The sequence below is a fragment of the Apis laboriosa genome, unplaced genomic scaffold (assembly GCF_014066325.1).
Source record: "Apis laboriosa isolate Shangri-la unplaced genomic scaffold, ASM1406632v1 scaffold26_cov146, whole genome shotgun sequence".
In the NCBI taxonomy this organism is placed as follows: Eukaryota; Metazoa; Arthropoda; class Insecta; order Hymenoptera; family Apidae; genus Apis; species Apis laboriosa.
This window is the reverse complement of record NW_025222592.1, coordinates 4,190,803-4,217,980: the sequence shown is the minus strand read 5'-3', so window position 1 is coordinate 4,217,980 and position 27,178 is coordinate 4,190,803. Positions and strand designations below refer to the sequence as shown.

General features: G+C 36.6%; 1 protein-coding gene across 1 annotated transcript in view; it reads left to right on the top strand.

Annotated features, from left to right (window-relative positions):
• Positions 1-27,178, top strand: part of LOC122713805 — a 136,925-nt gene that overhangs the window by 85,540 nt on the left and 24,207 nt on the right. The window contains exons 2-5 of the mRNA XM_043934584.1: positions 7,113-7,318; positions 13,837-13,972; positions 14,426-14,559; positions 26,905-27,148. Of these exons, the coding sequence (XP_043790519.1) occupies positions 7,113-7,318; positions 13,837-13,972; positions 14,426-14,559; positions 26,905-27,148 (720 nt within the window). The remainder of the gene's footprint in view (positions 1-7,112; positions 7,319-13,836; positions 13,973-14,425; positions 14,560-26,904; positions 27,149-27,178) is intronic.

Genomic DNA, 27,178 nt, shown 5'->3' with positions numbered 1-27,178 from the left:
AAGAAGAAAAATACTCTTAAATTTTTTCCACATAAACGCGAATTAGCAAATCCAGAAAAAGCAAAAAAAAAAACGTTATCGTCCTTCCACCGAAAGTAGGATCAATCTCCCGCGAATTTTTTTTACGGGGCCGCGCAGCAAACTCGTTCAATCAAGGCCACGTCACCGTTCAATCATTCACAGTTTCCAACGGCGGCGCCCAAGAGGATTCTCGTGAAGCGAGAGATTGCGATGCGACGATAAAATTCTCGGGCGAGCTAATACAGGGCTGATTACGGTACACGAAACGCGGCGCGGCGGTGTAATTATATCGCGTATTTAGACTCGCAACGACCCCCCTTCCTCCGCACCCTCGATTTGTCTGATTACGCGCGAATGAGCGTGCGAGCTAATGCGTTTATCGGGTGCACGCGTTTTGCACACGGAACGAGATCACGAAGCGGGCCAGCTTCGCGATTGAGTAATCCGTGGAGGACGCGGGAAATTCGAACGATGGAACGAGGGGAGAGATGTGATTCGTTGGGGTAGGGTTTGTTTGTTTGAGAAATTGATTCGATTTGGTGGAATTAATCGATGATTGGGGAAAATATTCGTCTTTGTAAATTCGTACGTTTGCCTTGGAAGATATTGAAACGAATATTCGAAGTGAAAGGTAAAATTGTTGATGAAACGAGGAGATAATTCGATATACGGATAATAGGTTATAATGGTTTGTATGATATTTTAATAAATTTTAAAAACGTGTATATCCTACTTCAAACTCGCTTATTTTAAATCCGCTTATATTCCGTTTTTTTAAAAAAAAAAAAATCTCATAAAGTTGCGAGCTTGGAGAATGAAAAAAATCCTCTTAGAAAATTGCATAGAATAGTAAGTAACGTAAAGCAAAGAGTAAGTGCAACAGATGTGTGAATTATATAGAGAGACGCGTAAATGTTGTTGGAACATTTCATAGAAAAGTGGTGAAAATTGTTGTGAAACTTTGTTTCTCGAGTAACAACGTTAGTATAGTATCGCGTAATCTGTTTAGCATTTATGGTAATGTAGTAACAGATTAACAGACATAATTGCATTTTCGAGGCGGTAGAAATAAGTTTTAAGAACACGCGATTCCAAGGAGTTGAAACAATTATTTAAAAAAATATGATTAAGATATTATTAATAATAATTTTTTTAATAACAATTAAACAACAAATTTAATTTATTTGTTTGATGATAAGTTTAGAAAACTTATGCCTGTTATATATAAATAGTTGAAAACAGAAGGTTCATTATAAGGAAGTTCTTGGCTCAGTAACAAGAGTTAACGCTTTCCACCCGATGGACCCGAGTTCAATTCCCCCATCAGGCAATTTCGGTTTTTCCTCACAATTTTTATAGCTTACAAAATATTCTTCTTTCCTGCCTTCTTTCCTCGATCACGTAACTTTTAAAATTAATATTTGACTCCGCTCTGATTAAGATTAAATATTTTTTCAGGTCGAATAAAAGATTACATTGACTAATTTTCCAAATCGCTTTCATTCTAGGAAACGTAAAAGTACAAAATATGTATTTGACATATGAGAAGAAATTATACAAAACCAATGAAATTAATTTCGAGAAAATAACAATTACATATTACTTTATTTTCTACTAACATTGGTAGAATTTTAAATATTATACAACAGAAATGGGGGATATGGACGACAAGAAATAAATGCGCGCAATATGGCAAGATGAATCTTCGCAAATATGACATCCAAATTTGGACAACTAATTGTGTGTAATTTGCACCGAAACTCGAATCCTGAACCCGCGTTAATTGGACTGTGTTATGTGTGTGTATATATATATATATATATACAACAGCAGAGAGAGAAAATTTCTGAATTATGTTAATGGGGAGGGATGCATCTGAATTTCTCTCACAACGTTTTGAAAAATTGATTTACCTTTCAAATTAATTATTAAAATCTTTCTTATTCGAATACTAATATTACTTGGATCTAAAAAATCAATATGAAATACACGTAATAAAATCACAAAAAGAAGAGAAGTACTTTGCATAATAAAAAATACTCCAATTTCCGTCAATTTTGATCTTCTAACAACTCTCGACCCTACAAATTAGCTACACCCAGCAAATTAGTTACACCATAGCGCGGTTTTGTCGAAAACCAACATCGCCCCACTTACGATTTATCCATATTCATTAGCGGTTCACACGGGCTTGTCTACCAATCAGCGCCGATAATTATCCGCGTAATTAGGCCGAGAGCTAGGTTCAAACATAAATGGGGCATCCTGTATTTCGCTTAGATATCCCCAGAAATTGGAGCAATATCCATTTATTCTATTATTTATTTTTTTCACGCATACAAAATCATCCATCGTATCACAATCCAAATGTTCGTTTCTCGCGCGAATTGGAATCGCTCTTCGATTTAATAATATCTCTCGGTTATTCGGTCGAAAGGGAGAACAAAATGAAAAGTTGGGGCGTCGTATGTTTGGCGATTCGATTCGTATTTACCAATTTTGACAATCGATGAATCCTCTTTTCACGCGACGCGAAAATTGGTAATCACTCGTGAAATGGGGGGGGGGATATGGTGGAAAATATTCGTCGATGATATAATGGAGGAGGAAAGGAGCATTTTCGACGCGAAACCGGTGTCGTTAATCGAATGAAAATCGAAATTCTCGCGCGTGCATGTATATAAGTTTTTCTCGTGGACAGCCAATTAATCGGAGTCGAGGAAAAAACCGCCACGGTAAGCTTTTGCTGACCACTGTTCCGTTTCAAACGTTTCAACGATTAACAGTATCGATATCCGGGATTTAATCCACCGCGAAAATTCTCTACGTGTGCAACCTCGCCTCGCCTTTCATTTTTATTTCCGATCTTAGGCAAATAAATTGCAAATTTGCTGAGTTAATCGATCGACGATGAGATTTGTTGATTACACTTAAAGTTGTTTATTTTGGCCGATAATATTTCGACAAACAAAACTTTATCATCATCAATGCATTTATCTTTATTGCGTTACTCGACGATATAACACGATAGTTTTATAATTATATTATTATTCTGATTTCTGATAATTTTCAAAATTTTCATTAATCGCGAATAGAAAGAACTTATTCATACATTCCCCTAATAAAATTATATATTTTAATATCGCGAAACAATGAAGAGAATTCCTTTTGTCTATATTCATCGAATTCATAAATTATAATATAGAAATTCTGTTTAATTATTACTTGAAAATAATTTAATAAAATCGACCTCTTTAATACCGATCAATTCCAATAATCAATTGGAACTCTTATTGATGAAAAAAAAAAAAATTTTATATTTTTCTTCACGATGCACGGAATGTCCATCCCTCCATCCCCCCCCGAATCGCCAATTATCCCGTGCAAATAGGCGAAAAGCAAAGGTGCATCACGATTTTCATCGTGAGTTAACCAGATTCCAGCCAATGGAATTCCAAAATTGACGGACTAATTTGCACGCGATACGCGATTCCCGATCGATCCGAATGCCCGGAATATCTCGATCGTCCCTGTCAAAACCCACGTCATCCTCCCTTAGACGCGTCAATTCGAATCCCAACGGCGCGGAGATCGATGTGTAACCGATGTCTGTGAAAAGCGCAAGTTCTTCTCTCCCCCCTCCTCTCCCTTTATTAGAATATTCTCGCGTTAATTAGATGATCGGCACGAAGTGTTGGTCAAACTTTCGAAGCGAGTTATCGCTTGAATTCGAAAAGTTCGAAATAGATGGAAGAGGTGGAGTGGAGACGTTAAAAAATTCTAACAATTTCGCGTGGTTTTAATTAAAATAACATAATATATTTTATCAGACGAATAATATTAGTAATAATGATTTTAGCAGATATTTTATTATTCTAATTTAAGCGTTTATTTATCTCCTTCAATTTTATTAAGGATCCATTTTTGATCGAGTTCTAGAATTTCCTTTTTTTCACACGAGTGGCGCTAGTTTATCCAAGTTAGTTATCCAACTTCATTCCAAACCTTTCATGCTATTGCAGTGTTTCGTGAAAAAGAAAAAAAAGGGGGAAAATAATTACCAACCCTCTTTATCTTCAACTTGCTCAACTCTTACTGCTATTTTTAGCATCGTTGAACCGTACACGAATCAAAAGTTAGAATTAAAAATAAAAAAGAAAACCAATAAAGTGACGAAAGAGTAAGCAAGAGTAGTAACAAAGGACAAGGCGCGTTTCAAGGTGGATTAAGGTGAACACGAGGGAGAGGATGATTCCTCGGTATCGAGTTATTGTTCCATAGCTGCACGGTGGGATTGGCAATATCGTTCGGCTCGTAGAAGAAGGAAACTGGATTCCCCTGGGAACTTATTCATCCCTGAATAAGTCGGGACTTGTGTGTATCACCACGACCCACGCCTGTACGGCTATTCCATGGAAGCGCACGTGGAATGTGTGCACTCTTCTCTTAAAAATCCCTGGTTACCGATTTTTCGGACGATCGCGTGAATTAAAAAGAAATTTAAAGGCGACTGCTCGTTATCAGCTAAAAATCGATTTTTCTTTATTTTAGCCAATTTGCATTCGCGTGTTCGTTTGTTGTTCTCATTATATATTATATATATATATATATGATTATTATCATTCTGATATTGGAAAAATGATAATTCTTCGTATACACAGTTGTCACGATACGTGTATTATTTAAAAATATATATATATATATTAATTTATACAAATATCTGCAATTCAATGCTCGGAATAATTTATATAACGCGTTGGAGAAGATCGCGTGTGACAATAATTTTTTCGACGTGAATAAACACGTTCGTAAAAAGATTGTATATAAATACCGAATAACGCATCTCCTCACACTTAACCCCCTGTTGCATGAATCTTTATGACGAGTTGAAAAAAGATAGTTACTACTTAAAAATGAATGTGGTGAAATGAAATAAATAACAGCATTCTTATTTTTTAAAACATTCGTGCATCCAATTCCTCTTCCCTTTATTTATATTAGATAAAACACAAGACAGAATACTACGAATAATTATAGATCTCCGTAACACCGTCGCTTCCAAAAGAAAAAGAAAAGAAAAAAAAAAAAAAAGGAAACCAATTTTTCACGAACAAAAAATGAGACGACAATTAAACTCTCAAACGTCCGAGCATCGTCCCCGATTGTGGATCCATCACAACGCGGCACCTTTCGTGGCCCGCCACGAGGAGAAATCTCGCGTCTGAAAAGAGAGGGGAAGGGGGTTGGATCCCATTTGCCGAATGCAACGAAAAAGAAAAAAAAAAAGAAAAAAGAAAAACAGGGCGCGCGAAATGGAACATCTGCGACTCTGGATCGATATATATACAGGAGAGAGAGAGAGAGAGAGGGAAAAGGGAAAAGAAAGAAAGAAATCAATTCTACGTGCCTCTACTCTCCGTATCGGTTCATCCGCGTCGAGGAGGACGAAGGGGGAGGGAGTGGCGTTGTTTCGAGCCGCGACTTCTTTCGCTCCCCGTTGAAGGAGAACTGATGAAATTAGAGAGTCGGGGACAACGGATACAACGCGGTTGTTCGCGCGTGTGTACTCTTGGCCGGAAATCGAATCGAACGGGCGGGACGAATGGCGGAACGGAGCGGAAGAGCGGTGCATGGAAATTCGCGTTCCTACGTTGAAAATGTTTCCCATGGAATATCTGGGATTGAGTTTCGTAGCGTCGATCGATGGAATGGAATTTATTATTGTTCGGTGTTTCAGAATCGGAGAATAATTTTTTCTTTGAAAGCTCATGGATGATTATTAAATTGCTCATGTAGAGGCACCTTATTATGGGTCAATAATTTTAGCATCGATTATATTAAAATTAGGAGGATATGGGATACTACGGATTAATAATAATTATAAAAATTGAATTTATTTATTTTAGAAAAATTTTAATTGTAGTAAATTTATTTGGAGTTATTAAGATTAATATGTTTAATACAGTATGATATAAAATCAATTATTGCAATTTCATCAATTGTTCATATAGGGTTGATAATTATAAGAATATTAATTTTTTTTAAATTAAGATTAATCGGTAGATATATAATTTAGAAATAGAAAATTGTTATCGAAAGGGGAGGTAATTAGATTATTTTTTGAGAGGAGGTTTTTTTTTTTTATAAAAAAAAATATATAAGGAAATTGTTGTTTTTAATAATAATTGAATCATCTTTTTTTTAGGAATTTCGCGTGATCGAGTATTATAAAAGTAAAAAATTTCGATCCGTGGTAAGTTGGAGAGAAAATTCTGTTCCGAAAAATCGTATTTTTTGGCCAAAAGGGGAGAGGAGATAGAAGAAGAAACCGTGAAGCGTCAAGAGGCTTAGACTTTACAAGGGTTGCTTATCCGTTTAAAGAGATACTTGACGGTTTAAACGGACTTTACTACGTGATTAGCAGCAGGGAAACGGGTTTTAATTGCGCGTTCTAACATTTTCACAGGGAATATCTCTAAATAGAATAATAAACAACCTATTTAAAGATTTTTTTTTTCAATTTAATTTATGAATTACTCGGATACTTCAGAAATTCGATAATTCGTAATAATTAACGTGTCGCAAATTGGCCTTTTATACATTACAAAAAGAAAAATATATAAGCTTCGAACAATTTTTCTTTCTAACTAAAGTTTCGTATCACTTAAAACTGAAATAAAAAAAAAAAAATATAACGAACTATTTTACTAATCTCTTTCCTCTGATCCAACTGGCAACGTAAAGAATTATTATCGATTCACCAAAATTCACGAAATGCAAGAATTGTAAAGCATTTATCAAATCTTTCTTTCATTCTTTCTTTTTTTTTCCCAAAATAAAATTTTTTTTATCAAAATCGTCCTGACATTTTTTCGAAGAAATATATACACGTACCTGCAACATTTATACACATGATGCAAATAAAAATAGGATTATATTTCACAGTGTGGTTCCTGTTACCAGTGTTATAAAATTTATACGAGTCACTGTTCCGCGATTCGATCGCATTTCTCTTTTTTTTTTTATTCCTTTTTTTACTTTATATATATATATACACGTATATAAAATCGTTGGGAATTGTTCGATTACAGGCGCGACGGGGTTGAAGGATTTGACGATCAACGTGCCAGCGGTTGTGCGATCGGGCGACACAGTGACACTCTCCTGCCATTACGATCTGGAAGGATTGCCATTGTACACGATACAATGGTTCCTCGAAGACACGGAATTTTATCGATACCTGTCCGAGGCGGATCCGCCCTACACCATATTCGAGGTCGATGGAATACACGTGAACGTGAGTATTTCACATATATCTCAATTACACGATATTTTATCGAGATTTAAGAAAAACGAGCTGTACGAGAATTTATTAACTCGAATATTAAATACGATTTAAAAAAATTTGGAAATTCGATCCAATTATTCTATTCATAAAAAAAAATTTATATATATATTATTATACATTATATTATTATAATATATTATATATTATATATAATTTATTTTATATATATATATATATTTAAAAAAAATTATTTCTTCCTTCCACTTTATATATATATATAAAATTATATTATAATAATATAATATATATAATATAATGTATAATAATATGTATAATAGATTATATCCGATTTTTTCGAATAGTTAAAAATTTTCAAGAAAAGAAAATTGGAAAAATCTCGTAATCGAGCATAATATTTCTCTATTGATATCGGTTCGATTATTAAATTCAAATGAAAATATGGAGGGCACGTTAAATTAAATCGACTTATCGATTTAATTGCGTGCACGAAGCTGCGAAGGCGAGGATTAAACGACGAGGCAGATTCTCGAGGGGGCAATATGTTTCTGCAAAATTTCTCCCCCTTAAACGTTGAAACGTTGTTAATTACGTCGGGAACAGTGTCTTCCCGGGGGTGGAGCGGAGGGGGAGGGGGGCCCGAAAACGCTTGTTGCGCCCGAATCGTGCCGCCTAAACGCGCGCAATTAAACTTCGCCTCTCTTAACGAGCACTTCAATAAAAGTTTATGACGGGAAATCTCATTAAGTTCCGTTGCCCGTTCGTTAGATTCTCCCGTTTGGTCCACTTTGGGAAGGGGACGAGGAGAGGGGTGAATAAAATCCATCCGTCGATTTTAATCCCCATATTTTAAAATACTTTCTTGTGTTTCTTGTATTTCAGGAAGAAGGATTCTGTGTACATAATCGAATCAAAGTTGTTGATATTTTTAGAAAGAATTTTGAAAATTGATGCGTTGTATCACTAGTTAAATTCTGTTTTGAATTGAGTGAAGGAGATAATATAATAACATTTATTTGAGTGTAATTTGTTCTCTCTATGCAAAGAATGAAAATAATAAATCTCAAGGCTTGATCAATAATGCGTTGTGTATGAAAATATAATTCTCCTAAATTGGCTGTAATAACAATTATAACAGAGAGACGTGACGTTATTTAAATGATGAAGCGATTGAAACTGTTCAATATTTTATCTGAACCATTTTTTAACACACATCCCGAAAAGAGGAGGGAAGCAAGCGTGGTGATATCACACGCTCGATGCAACGCGCTATTGGTGATAGAAAAAGGGACGAATTGCGTTTCACGATTAAAAAAAAAAAAAAAAAAAANGTTTCACGTTAAAAAAAAAAAAAAAAAAAAAAAAAAAATAAGTAAACGGGAAATAAATGGAAAATAATGGAGTCAGAGACGGGTCAAAGGACATAACTCCATTAAACGCGAATGAAATTACGATGTATTACGGGGTTTCTCCACGAACCTTTCACCGCTCTCCTTCCATAAACTTTCCATCTTCAACAATTTCCATTATTCCGAAAAAATATAAAATAAATAAATGAAACAACGTATCATTTATAAAATTAAACCTGCAAAATTCGTATATGATAAAAAGAAAAAACCCAATAACTTTACCCGTTAAAAGGGAGAGAAAAGAAAATGATTCGTCGAACGAACAACCCTCTCCCCCCTCTCCATGGTAAAAAAAGCCCAGGAATTCGATAGAAATTCGGGCCAGAGTGGTTACACCCCCTTTTAACCGTGCGTCGAAGGAATATATATTTCTCTCTCTCTCTCTCTCTCTCTCTCTCTCTCTCTCTCTCTCTCTCTCTCTTTCTCTCTCTCTCTCTCTGTTTCGAAGCGAGGGAGGGAAAAAAAATGCTCGAACGAGGGAGGATTCGCTTCGGTTGATAAATTTCCAAGAGGGGAAGTGGCGACGTCCATTTATCAGTCTCGCGCATTTCGAAAGCGTGCGAAGATAAGAAGCCTCCCCCTCCCCCTTATTTATCCTCGACTGCACTCGATATCGGGACTCCCTGCCTCTTACTTTACCTCAACTTTCCAACTCGCGTTTCCCGCGAAAATTTCCCCTCCCAAACAGTTTGTTTGTTGTATAAGGCAAGGAATGTTGAAGTCAACTTTTATCGGAGGAATGAGTTTTGAATTTTGTTGTGCCGCGGTTCGTTCTACATCCTAGGGATTATATAGGGATATTTCGAGACGTCTGCTTTCCGTTTTAAACGCGAGGAATTCGGGAGGCGAGGTATTTTGGCGTGGTTCGTTCGTGAGGGTGGTTTCTCGATCGAGGAAATTTGGGAGTGAAATTTTGGATGGACGAGATTGAATATTTTATCGCCGGCTATATGCGATAGTTTTATCGATCAATATTTATGAATCATTATTAATTTCGTGTGTGTATTTTAATTTATTCCCCAAGTTTTTCTTTTTTGTTTCCTCTTCTTCGAGCTGTGAAATAATACAGAAGAGATTTTTCGAACATCTTGTTGCCGTTTTTACTTGGAGGAAATTTTTATTTTCTTCTTTTTTCAATCTTTGTTTATCAGGTAATATTAATCAATCGATCGATCGAAACTTGTCACTAATTGGATATCCAATTTATTAGGAATACAATGGAGTATTATATCTATGTTTGAAAAGTTTGCTCGATTGCAAAGGAATTGGGGAAGAAATGGTGGAGAATTTGCAAAATCGAGAGGGGCGATAAACAAAATAAATAGTCGGGGAGGGCCGAGTATGGGTGCATTCGAGCCTCGTTTAGATTCTATTTTAGCGCCGCTATTTCCGCTTGAAAAGATCCGCGGATCTGGAGGTATGGCCACACGTTCTCCAAACATAGTATCGCTGGCCAAAATCCGATCGAACGATTTTCGAGCCAATAAACAGGCAAACGGCTCGTGTTTCGGCTTTATTTACCCTCGAGGCCTTCGTGTAAAAAAAAAAAAAAAAAAAAAAAAGAAATGACAAAAGAGAATAGAAGGATAAAAAACACTTTTTTTTTTTTTTTTTTCTAATTGAAAAATTAAACATTTTCGTTCGATAGCAATTGTCCCGTATTTAGAATTCTCAAATACGAAGGGAAATGAAGTTTAAATAGAATATCATTTTATTCGTGATACGTAAGATTGTAAATATTGCCAACTAAAAAGCGTACAGTGTATTTTATCAGAATTGAAAAATCTATTTAATTTCTGGCGATGCGGAGGAATGAATAAAATATGGAAAAACGAAAAATTCTTTCTTTCGGAAGAAGAGGGAACTTTTTCGAATAAATTGGGTTGCCGACTATTTGCCAATGATGGCGAACGGATGCTGACGAGATAGGAGGCCCTCGAAACCTCGAATCAATTCGAGACATTGGAAAAGAAATTTTTCATTCCCCTTCGAGGATCGCCGATATGGATCTTTAATGAAATTTGCAGATCGACTTCCGGGAGAATGGGACCGAGAAATGGTTTTTTCTTTATCGGGCGATGCCATTTTGTTGAGTCGATAATAGCTCGGATGGCCATCGGTTGAGAAAAATTTCGATATCTATCTCTGTTTGAATTCAATTATTCGAATTCAACGTATCGCGCGCCTATTTCTAACTACTCGATTATTTCGAGCGAAAGAAATTCAATCCTCGAATCCTTTCTTCTATCTTCGATTGTTATTATTATCTTTACATTATTAATTTTATTCAATAATATTTTTTTATCTCTTTCTAATTAGCAGAAATAAAAATTAAAAGTCGTGAAAAAAGTCGATACGCCGCGTTTATTCACAAACTGAGAACACCATCTCTTTGATAAAATCGTTGTGGAGCGAAACCTGATTTATCCTTCGAATACGGCAAACAAATGGCGAGAGATCGGCTCCCGACAAGAATTCATAGAAATGGCGCTCGTATGTATAACCCAAAGGGGATTGGAGAGTGGGTGGAAAAACAAGGTGGCGTATCGACCACGCGACAAGTCGTTCGTAAATCTCCAAAGCGATTGGATCGTGTGTTACGCAGTGATGTAAAGATAACGTGTATATAATGTATAAAGAAGATCGTCTTTGAAGGCCCAATATTCGAACATATCAAATTGGAAACATCTTCTGTTTTATTTATTAATTCGAAATTAATTCGAAATAAATATCGAATGTAACTTTACTTACTTTGAAGCGTAAGATTTTTAAGAAAAGGTTTTTTTTTGCCATTGGAGGAATTTTATCAGCCATTTTGTCGTCGAATGTTATGTCAATTTGAAAAAAAGAAGTTAAAAATTCTAATTTTCAACTCGGCGTCCTTTAAAATGAAAGTATTATAAATCGAGTAAAAGTGAGGTTATGTTCGGATTTTCTAATTCGATACGTTCATACGTGCTTTCGAATCGTGATAAAATGTTAGGAGAAATTTTCGGAAGTATTTTGCGAAATTATACATTCCATGTCAAGATTAATGAAGGGATTAGTTTGGTGAAACAGTATTAAATCATCCACCATATGAAGATAATTTAATCCTTTGCAGGTTATGTTTGACGTTTTATAACGGTTCGTATTTAATGAGCTACCCTCTCTGCAGTCACGTGATCGTGTTTACATCGAATTGATTGTGGGTATATTTATACTTCTATATACATATATATATATTAATCCTTTTACGTTTCGTAAAATTATGTCATGTTACGTTATACACTCGCAATTCGAATGATATCGCGGAAACAGATTTCATTTCTAATAACGATACAGATTAATTTCCAAAATTTAACAGAATCAACCTGATAAAAGTGTAGTATATATAATCATTTTTCCACATTTATACAGATCCAAATTAAAAATTAGAAGTTGTCCTCTAATCTAATGTAACAAAATTGCATATTCAACGTACTCGAATAATCTTCCATATTAATTCACACTCTCACTTTCAATGTAAAATCAATTTCAGACAGAAACGACATTTTCTCAGTAAAAAAAAAAAACGTATACATCTATGCATCTCCAACATCGATAACGACTTCCTCAGCATAACCTCCACTATCCCCTCATTTTTTTTTTTTATATAAATTTCCAACGCGGAAACGCGTATAATTCCTTTCTTGGCTGGTCTCCTTTTATTTCCCGGCTCGATTCTCTCGAGCAACCCGGCCAGAATTACTTTGTATTCCACGCGGCTATCGACCTTCCATCTAACCCTCTCCCCACGTCTAAATCTCGATCGGACTGTATTCTCCACTCCCCTCCGTTGCAATCATTTATATGCATCGCGACGTCTCCTCTCGGCCGCTTTACAAACTGCACCGGATACAAGCTCTTTTCAACCGTTTCCGCCGATCCTGATGGCGGAAGCCTCGACGAAAGAAACGTCACCGCTTGACTTACTATACTCGTGAAGAGGGTAACTATCGAACGAAAATTCGTAGATTTGTTTTTTTTTTTTTTTTTTTTTTATTAAATTTCGAAATTTTCGTTATTGCTTTTCGTGTGCAGTGATGCAGTTCGATATTTTCACGTAGTTAGTATTTTTATTTTAATTGAATACGTTCGATCGAATAATTATGAAGTAATTATTGAATAATTTCTCGATGATGCGCGTAACGTAGGAGGGAATTTCTGTGTTAACCGGCCATTAGGTAGAATTGAATTTAGCTATTTAATCGGGGGGGTGGATTTACGCTGGAAATTGTGCCTCGATGCGAAACAGGGAGCAGACAGAGATAGTGATATCTAAAATTATGTTAATTATTACGTTGAATGTGTCGGTGAGAATCCAACGGATGATAGATACGGATTCTTTATTATCTATTAGAAATTTACGAAAAGTGAAATTGGAAATTTACATTATTATTATAAATTTCTTTCGAAATACACTTGATAATAATAAAAAATATCGCGAATCGAAATCTTCGAATACCCCTAATTCCAATTTACATTTACCCAACCATCTTCGTAAATCTCGAAGAAAAACAATCTTCGAATCTTCCCCGGATCTTCTCCCAGACGGATCGATCCGAAGCCTCGGCCGATTTTTCAGGGGAAAAACGATTTTCCGAAAAAGTTAAATAGAATCGAGGATAATATATACCACGGTGGAATTAATCGAATTCGAGCGGGAAGAATTTGCCGACCGAGATGGAAGAATACATTTCCAGCGTGAACCGTGGAGTCGAGTCGAGTCAACTTCCGGGTTGAGGAACGATATCACGAAGCGTGGAAAGGGGGGCGGCAAAGTAAGTTCCTCCTAGCTATCAGATTTCTCTCCCCGTAGCGTGAGTAGGTTGTTTCAAGCGAGCGAGAACTTGGTCCCTTCGTCCAAATTGAAGCGGCGGCAAGTTCGTCGAAATGCGGGAAAATCCCCTCTCCCCCTCCTCCTCCTCTTGTTTTCCTCCAACTTCGAGTTGGAACATTTTTCTCGAAAAATGGAATTACGAAGAAGAGAAGAAAAATTTCGAATGAATTTTTTCATACAAGATTAAAAAAAAAAAAAAGATGTGCTTGATCGCGACTTTCCGTTCATTTGTTTCGCAGATTTCCAAGTCGAATTCGCACGACGTGACGCTGGTCGACGTGTCGAGGAAGATGACGGGGATGTACAAGTGCGAGGTGATGGGCGGGAAACCCTCGTATCACGCGCAGATCAAAAGGGCCAGGATGGAGGTGGTGGGTGAGTTGGTTTGCCCGAGCTCAACTCGGCCGAGAATTAAAAACTTTCCAACCGAGGGTAGACAAATCCCCCTCCTCCGTTGCTGAATCGCGCCTCCCCTGTAATGCGGCGCACGTGCCGCCCTACGTGCGTCCCATTTTCATGTCGGATCGTGGCAACTTTTCCCGCCACCACCCAAAGAAGGAACTCCTTTTCCCTGCCCCCTCTCCTCCGATAAAAATCCAACCCCCCTTCGATCACCCTTCGATACTCTTTTTATGAAGTTGTTGAAGAGAGATGATTTGGAAAAAATTAATTAAATCATTTGCTTGCTTTGATCATTTGTGATCGAATGATCGAGTGGAATAAGACATTATAATATAATTGATTAGATATAATTTTTTCCCTGAAAGAACGAAAAGGGGATTGAATTTAATTGTAATCTAAACGATTTAATTGCCATTGTGCCCTTAGACGCGCCGAAAACGGATCCGACGATCGACACCGAGAAGGAGAGGATCGCCGTGGGCGAATTGCTACGGGCGAACTGCACAACGGGCAACTCGAGGCCAGCCTCCGCCATTACGTGGAAGTTGAACAAGGATCTCGTGAGTACACTCTCTTTCCCTCGCCTTGTCCTCGACGAGCGTAGCTACGTGACCTTACTCGATGATTAAGGGAGGCGAACAACCACCACCCTTCTTCCAACCACCTTCCCTTCCGTTCCATTTACCCCTTTTCACCCCCTCAGGTTCAGGTGTTCGCTTCGCTGTCGACACGAGCTGTTTCTTTCTTTCTTGCCCTCTAGAATTGTTTGAGGGGGGAAAGGGAGGGTGGTGATTCGAAGGGTGGATTTTTGGGGACGAGGTTTTTAGTTATAGACTCCACCAGAGAGATGAAGAATTGATGTGGTAGTTTTCGTAGTCGGAAGAGTAATAATATATTTCGCGGGTGAATTGTTAATGCCGGCCCCGATGTATTGGCAAACGCGTACACCCCCTCTCCCCATTGTGATGGATTAATTAATTAGAGCAATTTGATGTTCCGCTTATAATTCGTAATTAATTCCCGCAAACGAACGAATTATTTCGCCGTTGCACGTGTTTGTAAACAAGAGTCGAGGGGGTAAATGGGATTCGGGGCAAATGGGTTCGCCGACTCGCTAATTATTTCATCCCCCGTTTGAACGCGGGGATGATACGTTCGTCGAGAAATCCTCCATGGTTTATCCAGAGACGTTTTCGATTTCAGAATGTCTTCTCAACTTCGTTTCCGGTTAATTACGTTTCCTCGAGTGATTCTCCATTCTTCTCGTGAAATTTTCGTTATTCAGGGTGTTTATTTATATTTTATAGATCGTTCGGTTGTGATTAATAGTTCGTGCACAATTTTAATTTTTCGAATCTTTTTAAAATTATACGCGAAATATTTTATTTCAACGTTTTATAGAGATATTATTTAGGGGAACCATTATGTATTCTTCGTTCCTATTTCTGTTTTACACAATTTTTAAAAAAAAATTCGAAGAGAGGGTGAAGTTCATGTCGGATTTGTGGTATTTTTGTAGTGGATGAAATATCGTAGGGAAGAATGGATGACTTCGAAATTGATGGTCTGTTCGATTATTTGAAGTTTAGATGATAAAAGAAATATTTCGCGAGCAAAAATAATTTCGATATTTATTTTGAAGATTATTAATAGATTATTAATAAATTGAATAATATTTATTTAATCGATATTTCTTCGTGATTTAACGGGTGGGCTGAAAAATTGGACGATCGAACAAGGCAATAACTGTCTATCGCGAGTGGATAAACGTGGTGGCAAAATATATTCACTTAGAAGGATGGGTATAAATCAGATGAGAAGACACTGAGGCCACTGAAACGATAATGGAATGGAAGGTCTGACGAGGAACTAATGAATGCCGTTTCCTCTGTTACACCTCTTATATATCGCTCCTCTCCCCCTCGAATAACCTCCCTGTCCAGGATTTTAATGGGGCGCAATTCGTTACAAGCGAAGAATCAAACCAACGAAAATCTTGAAGAAGATCCAATTTGGTGGGAGTATCGATTCGACGTTCGAAAGTCTATCTATCTTTTAAATTACGAGTGATTCGATTTCGGGGTGTCAAATTTATCGCGCGAAAGACGCTATAAATGTAAAACAGATATCGAAGGGATGTAATACATTTGGACGGATGGAGTCGATTTGAAAAGTTTCAAGTGAAATTTCGAGTAAAACAATGTGCATGGATATATATATATATATAAATTTGTAAAATTGGAAGAAGAAATTTTTTGATCTTAGTTTATTTCTTTTCTTTCTTTTTTTTTTTTATTGTATAAATAATTTTTTCTATTCCATTCTATGTTTATTGGGAGAGAGTAGATTTCTATTTTAACTTCGTTAAAAAGAATATATGAATAAGACATATAGATATTGTATTAGTTTGTAAGCGTAACGTTCAATATATAACACTTGTAAAAATGCAGAAATTCAAGCCATAAACCATCCAGTTGTTCGACATTACGTGCAAAATTCCCATTCTCCGCGTTGAATTTTCACGTTCATGTGTCATATCGAATATCTCGGATAAGAATACAAATTCTCAGCGGGAAATTTTGCAAAATTAAAATATAGTAGAACGTAGATGGATAGAAAAATATTTACAAAATTTCGTTCGGCTTCAATCCTTGTTTTTTTTTTTTTTTTTTAAGAAAATCGGATATACTCGGCCAATTTTTCCTTAAACAAAAGAAAGAAAAGATCCAAAAATAATAAATTATATTCCCTTGAAAAATCTTCGAATCTTTGATTTATCGAACGAAAAAAAAATTTATTCAAATATCCTCCTATTTTACGAACCAACCGAACTTCTCAAACATCCTTTTTCTTTCTTTTCGATCGTTCCAAGAAAGAAAGAAAATCAAAAAATAAAGAAAAATATCCCCTTTTCCCCGTCGATTCGAGCTGCGACGAATAATCGAAAAGCGAGAAAAGGGCGGAGGTGGGGGGGGCTCTCTCCCCATCTTCCCACCCCCCACGATCGAAAACATATAATTCATCGAGATCGATTAAACGTGTCGAGGCGCGGCGGTGGCGCGATTTAACGGAATAATTTGGTTGATTTAACAAATACCGCGGGATAACGATTTATTTGCATACGAGGGGATCGCGTGACCCAACCCCCCCCCCTCCCTCCTCCTCATCCACGCCGATTGGCCGGATATGTATCTCGATGGATCTCGATAAATTTAATTCCCCGCCGCGAGCTCGCCTAGGGTCGTTGAAATGTGAAATGGCCAGATAGTTGCAGCGGTGGGTGTTGATTGAAAAACAAAACGGGATATCGAAGGCCATCGAAGGTGGAACCGGAAATTGAATATAGAAATGAAGAGCGCGGAGGAAGAGTGATCAGCGGATTTTTAGGGTTAATGAAAGTATAATTTGATCGTCAAGATGATATCGTAGGAAAGATGAAGGAAGATGGTGGAAATCTTGCTATTGGTTCTTTTAATCCTTTAACGAATGTTAATAAATAAGGATTTCGAAAAATCTGGAACGATGAAGTTAAAAAGTTGAGAAAGATCGGTGAATTGAATAATTGAAAGAAAGAAATTTTATGAATCTTTTCAAGGATCAAATATGGTAAAAAATATAAAAGAATGTCTTACGTTATCTGTTATTACAATTTTTTTAATAGAAGTTTTCTATAACTTAGGAAAAAAGAAATAATTTGGAATAAATTGATATACATATATATTTATGGGAAGAAGTATACAGAAATGAGAGCAATAATAATAAATTTAATTTATTAAAAAGAACGAATGAGAAACATAGTTTTAACTCGAAACTCGAACTCTTCAAGCGTGAGGAAAAGTTGAAGACGCTTATCGAAATCTCTCTCAAAAAAAAAAAAAAAAAAAGAAAAAATGATATTGGAGTGGAAAGTACACTCGTTCAAGAAAAACAAGTCGAAAGAACGTGGTTACCATTCGTTCACGATTCGAGAAATGTTCTCGATCGAAGCCCTCGAGAATCCCTGAGGACTTTGCCCAAGGTTTAAATGAACCGCAATGTCGCGAGGAAAAGGATGGGGTTATTTACTCGACTTTAGTCGTTAGTCAACCTCTTGTTCTCCAAACACGAATGTTTCTAGTTATTCGAATTCTGCCACGCTTATTTAATGCCTGACTTTTAGTATTCCGCCTAGTTCAACAATGGTACACGCTCTTTTGCATTGAAGCTTCGTCCAACGTAGGATCGATACACGCGCGGAAACCGAGTTTTAAAAACGAGAGAATTAAGAACGAGATATTGAATATATAAAAATAAAAATAAAACAAACAATTATAAATTACTAATTAAATATATCAGAGAATTGATTAGACGATAAAAAAATTCTGCAATTCAATTTTCAAGAGTTGCATTACTACAAAACAAAGTAAACAATTTATTAGAACCATTGAATATCTCCAAAGTGGCATTTAACACAAGCATAAAACAATTACAACAGAAGATTTATTATAATGAAATCATCTAAAATATGTTATATTGAAACAATTGGTTTAATTTTAAAATACATAACAGTTCTGTTCCATCTTAAGTTGAATTATCAAAAAGAATCTCGAAAAAAACCCTTCAAACGTATTCGAACCTGTTCGAACGTGTTCAAACGCGTATCCGCGTTTAATATCTCTTTCTATTCCTCGATCTTTTTCGCTTGCGCTTTCCCTCTTTTTCTCGCTCTCGTTTCCACGCGTCGATAGCCACGTCCAAGATTTATTTGACGAAATAATTTTCCCCGGCTCGAACGTGTTCGGGAAATAAATTCGGCCGCTTTATGGGATCGGATCGGTTATAATTAACGCGCGGCTACTGAGAGCTGAAAGCGATTTAGTTTCTCGCTGAACGTGACAAAGAGAGAAAGAGGGAAAGAGAAAAAGGTTGTCTCTCTAAATGTGACTGAAAATTCGCGTGTCCACGCGGTAACAATGGACGATGGAAAGTGCAACGACGAGGCAATTTCAACCCTCCGCGCGCCATTTTGCGTTAGTGGACGTTGATAAGCGCGTCACGAGGGCTGAAGCTAAACTCATCCCCCTACCCCTCGATCCATTGTCGACAACTTTCTCTTAATGCCCTTGTCGGCCCTTGTCTCGTTTCTACTTTTCAAGGGTTGTTACAACGGGGGTTAACACGATGTTTCGATGGAAGGGTTTGTTGAGATTTTGCTGGAGAATGGAATCGAGTCGGTATTGGATCGATGAACAAGAGGTGATTAGGAAAAATTTTTTGAGATTGAAAGTGTTGATTGAAGTTTGATTAAGTTTGATTTAGTTTGCGAAACAATTGGTGGAAAAACATATGGAATGGATCTTTCTTAATAATTATAGTCGAGAACGATCTGTTTGTTCTTATTTGAAATTAATTGACCGTGGTTTGCTAAAGTTTCGTCGAAGCTTATCGTATCCAGATGACTCCAGATTATCAAAATAAAAATATAGGAATTAGATTTAATTGTATAATCGTTCGTTCACCTGTAATATCGATATGTCTTTACAAAAATTAAAATTGATTGTTCAAGTTTTAAAATTAAAGTTGACTACGGTTGAAGCTTGTTTGACACTCAAATTAAATGAGCAAACACGAGTATCGAATAAAAGTTTAAATACAGACAAGAGAAAGACGTTGTTTCTCGACGAAACAATCGATAAAAAAAAAAGAAAAAAGAAAAGAGTGTCTTTTACAAAAATTGCAACGGTTCCGCAAGCAACGCGCTAATCGAACACACGAATGATCCCTTCTCGTTGCTCTCGATGAACGATTGAAAATTGAAAAGCAAGTAATATTCTCCTGTTGGGATAAAGTAAAGCGTTAACTTCCCTTCGCCCACAGGAGGAAGAATTTATTCCCCAACGGAGGATGCAACTTTTAATACGATCCAGAGTTTTAAGCTCTTCCCGAGCTTCTCTGCGGGCAGAGGAATATCGGCCGAGGGAAAAGTTGTCGAACGCGTGTCAACTCGAGCGGAAGAATGACGAGGAAGGAAGGAAGGAGGGGCGGGCGTAGGCGGAAGATCAAGATGGCGGATGGCTCGTTGAGAAAATGCAAGCTTATCAACCGGTGGTTAGCTCCATGCTGTTAGTCACTGGCTTAGAAAATCGTTTTCATTGATCCTTCCTGCCCCATTTTTGCCTCGCGTTGCGGAAGATGTACGCAAGAGTTAGAAAGAGAGTGCGAGATAACGTTGGACGAAAAGCTTTTTTTGGAGAGCGATGTTGGATGGAAACTTAATTGCATCTTTCTCGTTACTTTGAAACTGATGTCTCCTCCCCTTTTATTTTGCTATTTAGGTTAGAATGTTTGGAATATCGTTGGTTAATTGAAATTGTCGCTCTTGTTGAAAAGATGTTTTGTTTGATGATGTATGAAAATATTTTGGATAATATGTATATCGTTTTATCTCGTTTGTTATGACTTAAAATTTGTTTTGATTTACCGACAGAGTATATAGAGAATCGGATAAGTGTGTTTGCAAATTGTAAACAGACTCGACATGATATTTTTACGTGTTTTTGTAAAAACACTCGCGATTCAAAACGCTCGAAGTTGTTAAAAATTGTAATTTATTATAAATTACATTATTCGTTGAACGAACTTTTATTTTTAATTAAAAAAAAATTTTTCAAAAATTTCTCAATCGTTAAAACTTTCTCTCAAATTAATTTACTATTCATAACGTAAGCATTGCTCGAATCGTAACGTTCATTTTTTCCGTTTCGAATTTTTGAACTCTTTCTAAGCGAAAAAATTCCATAAATAATAATCGTAAGGAATTATCACGAAGCTAAAAACAAATCCTATTATAAAATCGTCAGTTTCCGAGAAGCGTTATTCCATTATTATTATATAACACGACAATAGCATATGTCGGAATTAGGTTATGTTAAAATTGGATTAGCATTAACAATTAACTCGATGATTAATCCTGAGCCAACGGAATGATCGTCGACGCCAATATGGAGTTGAATAATTGCAATATATCGAGTCAATATATGTACGACGAAAAGAACAAGGACAAGGAACGGCCGAGATAGATGTCGCCAGTATCTCGCTTGTCGCTTCCAATCAAAACTCGCTTTGAAACAAATACTCGAGTCGAGCGGATAGTTGATCCTCTGCCAAGGGTCTCGCACGCTCTCCATCGATCTGGAATCGAGCATTCGCTCATATTTTCCCGCCATCGATTCTTCCGCCCTGCTGGCCACGTTTCTTCCGCCTATCCAACGTTGAAACATCGATGAATTTTCTGCAACTCGTCGTGCATACTCGTAAATTTATGATATTTGGATATTTCAAGGCCGTCGTTTCCCACGAGTTCGAAAACGAATCGAAAACGCGTTGTATCGAGAAAATTTAAGAGGCTATGTTAGGTTAGGTTAGGTTAGGTTAGGTTCGAATTATTGATTATTTATTCAACATTTCGAATATTTTGAACTTTTATTAAATTATCCGTTCGTAATTTAGTTATTATTGGATCTTTTATAAATAAATAAAATAAAAGTCGGATTGGAGGAAAAGTATATTTCATTGTATCACCGAGGGATGAAACTAATCGAAATTAATCGTGTAATGATAAGAAAAATAGTCAAGTTTTAAATTGTGATAAATTCAAAAAATTCCAAAAATCGTAAATGTCAAAAAAATTTTAACCTGATCCTCTCGAAATCATAGTTCGACGTCCCTTAACCCGGCTTCCACTTGGATAACTCGAAAACTCGGATGAGGCGCGAATTCTCTCTCCACCATTCGTCCACGAAAATTGCAACGCGGCCAGAGAGATCGCGCAATGACAGTCGTGCGAGGGTGGATGACGCGTTTATCGGTTTTCTGTCCGACGACGTCTGCAGGGAAGAAAGGTCTAACGAGCGATGTTCTCGCGTTCACGATCCCCCCCTGAATGCGACAATCCGGATAAATCCTGTGTGATCGGGGATCTGAATGGAACTGTTAACTTTTATCTTAAATAATAGTTATTCAAGGGGAAACTTTTCATCAATATTTCGTATTTTTGTATTAAAATTAAATTACGTAGTTTATAGGATATAAAAATTAAAATTTTCATTCTTTGGTATTACAATTTCGAAGAATAATACAAAATTATTGACATTATAATCTAAAATATCGTTGTTATAGGCGAGTTTTCAAATTTCCAATTTTTTTCATTCTGATCCTATTCTCATTTCAATCCAAAGTTTTTTTTAGTAGTACACTATTGCATCGAATGTTTGGTATTTCGAAGAATAATACAAAATTATTGACAGTATAATCTAAATTATCGTTGTTATAGGCGAGTTTTCAAATTGTAAATTTTCCAAATTTTTCCATTCTCGTTTCAATCCAAAATTGCTCGCTCTGAAATCTCGTAATTTTTTTTAGCAGTACACTGTTGCATCGAGTGTTTGGTATTTCGAAGAATAATACAAAATTATTGACAATATAATCTAAAATATTGTTCTTATAGGCGAGTTTTCAAATTGTAAATTTCCAATTTTTTTCATTCTGATCTCATTCTCATTTCAATTCAAAGTTTTTTTTAGCAATATACTGTTGCATCAAGTGTTTGGTATTTCGAAGAATAATATAAAATTATTGACACTATAATCTAAAATATCGTTGTTATAGGCGAGTTTTCAAATTGTAAATTTTCCAAATTTTTCCATTCTCGTTTCAATCCAAAGTTGCTCGCTTTGAAATCTCGTAATTTTTTTTAGCAGTACACTGTTGCATCAAGTGTTTGGTATTTCGAAGAATAATATAAAATTATTAATATTATAATCTAAAATATCGTTGTTATAGACGAGTTTTCAAATTGTAAATTTCCAATTTTTTTCATTCTGATCTCATTCTCATTTCAATCCAAAGTTTTTTTTAGTATTGCATCAAGTATTTGGTATTTCGAAGAATAATACAAAATTATTGACACTATAATCTAAAATACCATTGTTATAGGCGAGTTTTCAAATTGTAAATTTCCAATTTTTTCCATTCTCGTTTCAATCCAAAGTTGCTCGCTTTGAAATCTCGTAATTTTTTTTAGCAGTACACTGTTGCATCAAGTGTTTGGTATTTCGAAGAATAATATAAAATTATTAATACTATAATCTAAAATATCGTTGTTATAGGCGAGTTTTCAAATTGTAAATTTCCAATTTTTTCCATTCTCGTTTCAATCGAAAATTATTCACTCTGTAATTTTTTTTAACAGTACACTGTTGCATCAACTGTGATGAAACTTTGAAAAACGAGTACATGTATATACATAGGTATACATAACCTACAAGTGGTGCAACATTTTCAAAATCGTGCTCCCCGACCGAAGATCAACCCCTTCAAAACTTTTCATCCGTTCTCTTATCCACTCGAAGACCCTAATTGCCAAATGTGAAAAGATTTCAAGGAGGCGAAGCAACAAGATCCATCCAGCTTCCGCCTCCTTCCATCCTTCCTTCCGTGGAGAAGAACGTGACCTAGATTCTAGGGGGAGAAGGGGAAAGATCCGCGGTTGGAATCTCGTATGAAAAGCGACACACGGGCGCAGATAAGATGAACGAGAATGGCGTGGAATTCCGAGGAAACGATAAAACTCGGTGAATTTACAACGGAATTCCGGAAGGGAGGGACTCGAAACGGTCATAAAGTCTAAGGAATTTGACGAATTGCGGTAAACCGTGTTTCTCTCGGTCGAAGATGATGTATTCGAAAACTTCAGGAAGAAATTCAGCGTGCTCGACGAGTTTCGATTAATCCATGATCGATAATCGGTTGACGAAAATTCGAATTAATTATATTTCAAAGGAATTTAACGAGAAGCAAGACCGCACAGGTCTTGATCACTGTCTATTTTCCTTTGGAAAGTGGGAGAGATGGAGTTGGTTTAGATTGCTCTGATTTCAGTTAATCGAAGACCTTGTCCAAAGTGGAGATTCATTTAATGTCTGTCGAATAAATCCATATTCTTTTGAAGCGTGGAATAAAAGTCTTTAGAAGAACATGACCGCTTGAAATTAAATATCAATATCAATTTTTGTGGTGTAGCAAGTGTAAGAGGAAATTAAAATTTTATCGTCAAAACCCACTTGGAAAATAGAGAAAGCAACACTATTGAAGTGTAGTTTTTGTTTCGTCTCGATATCTCGATCCGTTATCGAGATACAATAATTTAAAGTTTCTATAAAATTGGGACCTAGGACCCAATATAACGCATATCTTTTTTATCGTCATTTGTCTAGATAAGATAGTTAAAAATTACCCTTTTCTTTACACGACGATATCTCGGTAACCGGAAGTCGTATCGAGATGAATAAAAAATCATTTTAAACAGCAATATCCCCCGCTTCCGATGATCGTTCACTCGTCGACTGGAAATCATTATCCTCGGAGTTATAGCGGTTCAAAGTTTCGCTAATTTTAATAGAGTTTAATCGAGTTTAAAAATTATTTTATATTAGTTTATTTATATTATATATTTATATTATATACTAATATAACATTAGTATATTATATTAAATTTATATATTATTTTATTTACACGACGGAATAATCCGAAAACTAAAACTCGTATCGTGATAAATAAAAATGCATTTCGAAGAGCAATGTTCCAAAATTATTATCTCCCAACATTTTCTAATATTTAATCAGATTTAATAATCGAGTTTAACGATTAAAAAACTCGCAGCAACACCCACATCTCGATCTTTATCCTTCTTATCCCCGCCACTTCAACCTCGTGAAACGTTGCACGGAAGAAGATCCACATCCATCGTCTTACCTTAGAATCCTCCATCTTCTCCAACCGTCGTCCTCCATCGCCATTAACCATCGACTGTCAACCGACTCCCGCTCGATCTTAATAAAAATCAGCGACTACGTAGCCTGTTCGCTCCACGACATCGATATATCTTTAGAAGAGGGAGGGGGTGGAAGTCGGCGGTGGCTGGGATCGCCCGGCGACAAATCCACGCAGGGGCGAGGGGGGGAGGTGTGCACGCGACAAAGCACAAGCTTTATGCATTATGTTTTATGAACAGCGGCCCCGTGTAGTCCCCGTGTAGTCGTCTTAATGCACACAACCCCCCTCGTTTGTTCCCCGAAGTAATAACCTCGAGCGACCCTTGTGCCATCTCCTTCCTTATCCAAGAAAGGGAAAGTAGGGGAAAGGGGTGGAAGATGTAGATGAACACAGAAGAGGAAGAGAAAAGGATAGGAGGAGTGGAGGAGAGGACTCTCTTTTCTTCGTTCATTCGCCCTTCAAGAGCGACGAGATCCCGATCTAATATCATCTTTGGGAAAGGGCGAAGGAGATTCGTCTCTGCGTCTCTTGGACGAGAAGAATGTTCGATGGCAAGCAAGATGGGATGCATTGGAGCGAGGTGGGGGGAGGGAACGATCGATGCTGATATTTGTCGAGGGAGACAGTTAAAAGGACAGGGATAATAATGTAATAATATAACTGGTAATAGTATCTGTATACCGTGAGATGGTGGGATGTTTCGAGATTGAAGTGTTGAAGTGATGGAAGAGTTGGTTTGGTCTTTTGGAAGGGTTATATTTCCTGTGATGAAAGATTGGTTCAAGTCGATTTAAAAAAGAACTTGAACCGGTATTCAAATTATTGGAACGTATTTTGTTTCGTTGTTCCATTGTTTGTTCCATTTTCGTGACAAATAATTGATTACTCGTAGTAATTTTCTAATTTTGTGTTATTTCAGTAGTTTGTTTGATATCTATTCATATTCAGATTGATTGGTACTTTAATTTTCTTTAGTGTGAAGAGCATCATATATTTTCTTCAACAATACAAAAGTATAATTAATTAATTTTAGTTTGCTTGCTCGATTGCACGACTGTTTTATTCTTTCATTATTTTGTCCATTTTCGTGACAAATAATTGACTCATAGTAATTTTCTAATTCTGTGTTATTTCACTAGTTTGTTTGATATCTATTCATATTCAGATTGATTGGTACTTTAATTTTCTTTAGTGTGAAGAGCATCATATATTTTCTTCAACAATACAAAAGTATAATTAATTAATTTTAGTTTGCTTGCTCGATTGCATAACTGTTTTATTTTTTCATTTTGTTCCTCTTTCGTGATAAATAATTGACTTGTACTACTTGTCTGACTAATCTGTTTGACCTATTTTATTCTACTATTCTACGATTTTAAGAGCCTGTCCAATTCAACTCGTCCAATTATTAATTGTCTTATTCTATTAAAGTAATTATTCTACCAACAATGTATACATAATAACGACATAATATTATTTAAGAGTGAATATTATTTCAATCAACATTATTTCCAATTTCGTGTGGAGAAAATTTTCCCTCGAACTTCGCCCGAGAAATTTCCACTTTGAGAAGTCAAAGCCTGGTTGCACGGCATTAAAACTGTCCACGCGCCTTTCCCAACTCGGCAATTTCGCGCAAAAATATAGAATATACTTTCCAAGCACGGAATCATCCCTCTCCAACGACGGCGACGCCCTTCTCCAACAGTGGTGGTGGTGGTGGTGGCGTGAACCGTGGCATAATAATTCGTGCTTCATGCCTTGTACACACCGTGTACACCTTGCTTGATGTATACACGGGAGCTTCAGAATTAATCTGTTTCATTTTCAACCCGCTAAATATTTATTTGACGCGTGCACCGCTTATTTTCTTGCATTGTTAAACATCCCTCGCCCCCTCGTAAACGAAAGTAATTTTCTAATTAAATCTTCCGCGTTTGAAAAATGTTTCCAGGAGAATAATTTCTCCTTCTGCTCCGATTCAATTCGAACAAGCTCGAATTTAATTTATGTGAATTTCAATCGAACTCGAAGGATGGATCGGTGAAAAACCTGTTGCACCAATCTAACGATTTCTTTTGAATTTTTGCAGATCGCGAACGACAGCTTGGTATACAGGACAAGGTACTTCGCCATACCTCAGGACGACGATTCTCAGGTGTCCAAGTCGACGATAGACTTCAAGGTGACGAACGACATGTTTCGAAACGGGAGGTTGATGTTGCAGTGCACGGCCTTCATCGCGGACGTGTACAGGGAGTCCGCTGAGATCGAGATCAGCGAGGACGCGCCACGCATAGCCTCCATCACCGGCGAATCTCCACCGCGTGGACACCGTGAGTGAAACGATATCCAAACCTTTTTTT